The sequence below is a fragment of the Chaetura pelagica genome, unplaced genomic scaffold, assembly GCF_000747805.2.
Source record: "Chaetura pelagica isolate M959 unplaced genomic scaffold, ChaPel_1.0 scaffold69, whole genome shotgun sequence".
In the NCBI taxonomy this organism is placed as follows: Eukaryota; Metazoa; Chordata; class Aves; order Apodiformes; family Apodidae; genus Chaetura; species Chaetura pelagica.
Window position 1 is genome coordinate 6401032 of NW_009970724.1, and position 6000 is coordinate 6407031.

The 6000-nt window shown below is 39.3% G+C and overlaps 1 protein-coding gene across 1 annotated transcript in view; it reads right to left on the bottom strand.

Moving 5' to 3' along the window:
• The window catches only part of COL24A1 (collagen, type XXIV, alpha 1), a 129173-nt gene that overhangs the window by 25803 nt on the left and 97370 nt on the right, over positions 1-6000 (bottom strand). Inside the window, exons 38-41 of the mRNA XM_010006740.1 lie at positions 2993-3047; positions 2464-2571; positions 1360-1413; positions 534-587 (exon numbers count right to left, since the gene is read on the bottom strand). Of these exons, the coding sequence (XP_010005042.1) occupies positions 534-587; positions 1360-1413; positions 2464-2571; positions 2993-3047 (271 nt within the window). The remainder of the gene's footprint in view (positions 1-533; positions 588-1359; positions 1414-2463; positions 2572-2992; positions 3048-6000) is intronic.

A 6000-nucleotide genomic window follows, 5' to 3' on the forward strand; every position in this document is an offset into this window, starting at 1 on the left:
CTATCTAATACAATAGAATGTATTTCTTAAAATGGGTACCTTGTGTTTTAAAACCTAAAACATTTTAACTGCATAATTTGAAACACTGTCTCTGAATTATCTGTTTCCCCATTTTCTGCCCTTTTTTTTTTTTTTCTTTTTCTCTCACAGTACTGTAAATATTGTAAAGGGTTTCTTTTGTTGCATGTTGTGGAAAACAAGAGAGCATGCAGTGACATTTCCTCCTTTTATAATGGCTCAAACTGTAAGACAGTATAATCTATCTTCATACCTTTTCTCCTTTGGGTCCTGGAGGCCCTGAGGGGCCTGGAGGACCCTGGTGACCCTAAAGAAACAAATGAAACAGAATTACTTCCAAAACAAATAATTATAGACATAATTATTTCCCCACTCTTTTTTAGCTACTTGCTACTATAGTAAATATTGTAAAGGGTTTCTTTTGTTGCATGTTGTGGAAAACAAGAGAGCATGCAGTGACATTTCCTCCTTTTATAATGGCTCAAACTGTAAGACAGTATAATCTATCTTCATACCTTTTCTCCTTTGGGTCCTGGAGGCCCTGAGGGGCCTGGAGGACCCTGGTGACCCTAAAGAAACAAATGAAACAGAATTACTTCCAAAACAAATAATTATAGACATAATTATTTCCCCACTCTTTTTTAGCTACTTGCTACTATTATTTGTTTTGCTCCTTGCTAATAATACTAAGTATTGATGATGTGTCACACAACTAATGGGCCCAGCCAGAAAATGTATTGTGTGCAGGGAAAGTTCTGTGCTCAGGGAGAAACCAAAAGTTCTGGCAGGTGACAGGAGCTGGGCTGGTTCTCACTTTAGGGTTAGAGCCACTGATGGAAGTTTCTGTTTGAAAAAAAGACAGGAGCCTGGTCTGTAAGAGCAGGACTCAATCCCTCAATGGTGATTATCACAATTATTTTTCACTGCAAGCCACAATATCTTCATATCTTTCAACTAACTCCATTTGATCAGTTTCTGTTACTAAAAGGGAAACTGCCTGGCCAGGCAGTAAGCAGAGGTGTTTGCTGAACTGTCTTTATAATGAAAACTGTAGTAGTTTTATAGGAACTTTATTCACAAGGGTTGAGATAATTTGGACAAATAAGGTTTTCAAACCTGTGATAAAAAGCAACTGCTAGTGAACTCACAAAGCCAGTTATCATTGCTTAAGGCTAACATTTCTGAGTAGGCAATCATCTGTGATATAAACACGTGCAAGTATCTGAGACTTCTAAAGTTATTTGTGTATTCTAGATACAGATTCCCATGATTTGAAATAATTTAGAGTACCATAGGCATACTTAGGGATATGTGTGTACATGAATTCAGTAAAAAACTCACCCCATAACCTGGATTTCCTGGCTCTCCTTCAGGTCCCATTCCTCCTAGGTGTCCCTGTTAAATGCAATAATTAATGACAGAAAATAAGATCACTTGTAGACTGTTACAACAATGCCTAGTTTATAAAGTTATCGTTTCAAACATTGACATTTGAGAACTACAGACAACTTCCTCATTAGGTCCAGCTTCATTAGGTAAAGAATTCTGGGCTTTTCCCTGTTCTGTGGGAAAAAAAATGGTCAACATTTTCAGTCCTAATCTTATAATCTCAGTGCATAATTAAAATCAAAAGGATCTCAGCTTTCAGACATGCAGAGGAACTCTGTTTATAAAGCTAAGTAGGCCCAGAAAAGCTGAGGATGGTCCTCACTTTAGGAAGTTGAGTCCTTCTCTTGAAAATATTAGTCATTAGGTAGCTACTTTATGTTGTGAACTTCATGTGTTCATGGACACAGTGCTGCATTCAGTGGCTACAGGACAGGGCCCTGAAGCAGTAAGATGGACATGTTGTCTCACTCCTGCAGAGGCTGAGTATGTTTGTGCATCTGCCACACAGTGTGGGGCAAGCTCAGGGAGCTTGTGATGAAAGCAGCTCAAAGTAATGGAAATACACTTAATTCAGTAAACTTAGTATCAGGTTCCCATTCTATAGGACTAGCAGTCCTCATCTGAAATGCTTTGTTTCAGCCACTGCTAAAATTTATTTTATATAATAGCAAGCCCCGTGATTTCTGTTCTTGGAATTGGAAATGTTTAACAGACACAGCAATGAGGTTATATGGAGACCGTGGCACATGAGTATTCCATGGTATGCCCTGCCATCCTGCTCCTCTGACTGTCAGACTAGGAACCTGACCAGAGCATGAGAAGACTCCTTCCAGGTCCATGGCTCAGGTTCCTGTCTGAAAAGGTGCACAGGTCTCATTCTGATGCCAAAAGACCAGGACAAGCACCAGGACAAATGGGCTGGGAAGGACACTGCATCTCTAGCTACCTCAAAAAATATTTATACTTGCTACAGCTGTGACTTGTCTCTTCCCATGGAGAAACAAGATTCTGCAAAACCAGAGATACATGAACTGAATAAACATATTTTGTACGAACCAAGGGACCTCGAGTTCCTCTTGCACCTTTGGGACCAATTTCTCCAGGTCGGCCAGAGTCACCAGCAGGTCCAATTTCTCCAGGAAGGCCAAGCTGCCCCTTTTCCCCCTGTTGGTGTTATCATATTAAAAATAATAAGAGACTGATACTAAGTTCCCAATTTATTTACTTAATGGGACTATTATATTTACAGATGTATTTAGTGTAGTTCTTAGAATGTCTGAACTCAGAACTCTGCTGTGAAAAAAACCCTTCTGCTAAAGCCTTTCTGTTATTTTGGTTTTTGATAGCAGCAGAAGCTGTTCTGAGTTGCAAAATCACATCCCGATACAAATTTACATTTCCTAAGGTCCTGAATGTTATTGATTGCTGAATGATGACAATTCTAACTGCTATGGCTAGCAAGAAAATAAACTGAACTGAAGCAGGACATAAAACAGGGATATACTTGGTTCAATGGAATTATTTTATAATGTAAATTTGAATTTCAGATAGAAAGAAGGGAATTAGGGAAGACAAAAAATACTACCTTCTTTCCTAAACGGCCTCTCTGACCTGGATTTCCTGGTGTTCCTTCAGGGCCCTGAACATTTATTAGAGGGAGGAAAAAAAAAATAAATATTAAGAAAGACCTGGAAACATGTTTAAACTATGCTTCAAATTGGATAACTAAGTAGGCTTTTAGAGGAAAAAAATCTTATTCACTGTGACTGTAAACAAGTTAGTAGGACTGTTTCAAGTTACAAAAAAAGAAAAAAAAATTAAAAATGTGGGCAAGCATCAGGGATCACTTATCAAACTAGTGAAAAAATGCACTGAAACTAGGAGGGAAAAGCCAATACATCCTGTCCACACAGAAAATATTAGTTTAGGAATAAAATTGCTTTAAGACAACCACTGACTGGATTTAGAGAAATACAGTGCACAACCAGAGGAAAACTAAGTAAACCTTGGGGCTGTCAAGTGTGAAGAGCAGGGTCCTGACACAACTTGCTGTAGAGCAGAGACCTAATTCAGTAAGTGCTGGTGCCTAGCACTGCCTGCCTCTTGGTGACTGTGTAATTGAGTGTGCTGCCTGTATGTGAAGGTGCTATGGAGGGACAGCCCCAGTGCCCTCTAGGTCAAGTCAAAAGCAACCCTCCCAAAGGGCTGGATGTGTGCACTGCTCACTGGTTTTAATTTACCCAAAAGCTCAGTAAGTTAGAAGAGGTAATTTAGCTTCAGTTTTGGATAAAGGGTTTTTGTTCAAGTCATTGTGGTGATAAGCCAAGGTAAATACAGTTTAAATTGATTTGTGAAGCTTATTTGTTGTTTTGTAAGCTCTTGTTCAAGGAAAACATATTACTCTCACCTTCAATAAAACCCCCAGACAATCGATTTTAGGAAACCAATGTCCATGTTTAGACCAGGATGTTGTGATCTATCTGCATCCTTAGAAGGAGGTCAAACCAAAACCGTGATGTGAACAGTCCCAGACACCAAGGAAGATGAGTGGGGAGGGAGGCAGCTCTGCCAGCTGCCTTTGGAATATGTGGAACAGAAACGTGAAAAATCCTCCACTAACCACATCCTCCCAAACATCAAATTGCCTCACTGAGGCACAGCAGCACTGCTCATGTTGTTTACTGTATACAAGTATAATTACACACAATGTAGATAAACCAGGGCTGAGCTGTTTTACGGTAATTTCAATGTATGAAACTTTCGGGCTTCTCCAGAATTGCCAAGCCAAAACAGAAAAAAGAAGTCAGAGTGGTATAAGTGTATCAGAAACAAAAATTGTTCTGTAGCATACAGAGTGTGCTGACAACTAATGGGCATTTTTTCCTTTACCAGGAGAGTAGTTCACTGTGAAGGACCCAGGACTAAAGACAGCACATTGTAACACTGATGCTGAGAGGACAGAGCAGACAGTGCTTGCAGCTGTTGACAGCTGGCCCTCCAACTGATGTTTACTCAGACTCCTGATCACATAAGAGCTACAGAGAAGGCAGCCAGAGGACTGCGAATGAGAAAATGATGGTTTTGGTAAAGGAATCTGACGTCTGACTTGAGGCTACATACTTGCTTTGGAAACTGTGCTCCAGAATATTAGCTCACATTAAGAAGTTGCAGAAAACTTCAGAAAAAGAGACTTTCTGGATGGATTTTAGCTGCTAAGTGTGATGCCAGAACAAATACATGAACTGATTAACAATGCTGACTGTAGATTCCAGTACTTTTTTACTATCTGACTGGTGTATGCTTGCTGCCATTTCTCTCCATCTGCAATCTCTGTTTCAGTTGTCTGGCAACTGGTGCTCTCGTGATATGTTTGTTTAATTCCTTTCACAGAGCCATCAAAATGAAATTAGTTAAAGAATAAATTCCTTTTAATAACAAAATGGAATAGTGAAATCCTTTCTTCTCTCTCCATTTTATAGTATATGCCTTCTTACTGGGTGATTGGCAAGGTAAGAAGAGAAGGTCCACAGACCATCGCACCACAAAATTATAATCCAAAGTAGCACTACCTGGTATGATAAACCCTCATTTCTGAAAGTCAGTTCCAATGCAGGATGGAGAACATCCATAGCACTGTATTTACAACACTTTGGCAGCAGTATAGAAAGATCACTCTTAGGAAAGGCAGGGCATTCAACTGATCAGGAACAAACAGCAGGAGTACTCTGGATTATCTGGTATCTGTCATGGGATACTGGTTTAAAATTACTTTTGATTCCTCCAATTCCTTACCAGAGAAGGTGCATTAATCTACACCAACCCTGTAAGGAATTCTGTCCTGTTGGTGTGTAACTAAAGAAACCTCAATGTTCAGGGTGTCACTTTTTCTATAAATGTTATTTTTAGACCTTCCTTTTTTGTTGTTCAGGCTTATTAAAAGAAATGACAGCTAAGCATGTATGTGGTAAGACCATTAGCACAAAATCTTCAATGAGAGCCAAATCTTGCATGTTGTAAGGTCTAACACTGCATCATTTACAAGCTGCTCAAAATGGCAGTTCTTTGCCCCAATGAACTTTTAATCTAAGTCAAAAACGAGATAGTCCTGGGACTGTAAACAAAGCCATGAGCAGGGAAAGTGCTGCAAAACAACGGAAGATCTTGGAGCACAGTTTATGATAATGTAACATCTTGCTAATTCCTTTGGGTGATTTTACAATGTAAAGAATTATCTGATACCTTGAGATTGCTCACAGTCTCCAACTGAAGGTGAGGAGAGAGACTAATGACAGAAGGTTGTCTGGAGAGGAAAGATATGCAGCGAGAGGCTCCAAGTTGTGTGGGTCTATGTGTCTAGATGACAAGTGGTGAGGAGTCACTATCTACTAAGAGGATCCAGTTTTAAGACAGGAAAAACATTTCTCCCCTGTCTACCAACCCTGAAAAGCTAAACCACATAGAACCTAAAGATGGTCCTCTCTAATTGCAACAGAAAATAAAAAATAAAAGCAGCAAGCAAAATTAAAAAGAAAATAAACACAAAAAGCAAATAAACAAAAAGTCCAGTTAAATCTTAAAAAACTTACAGGAATG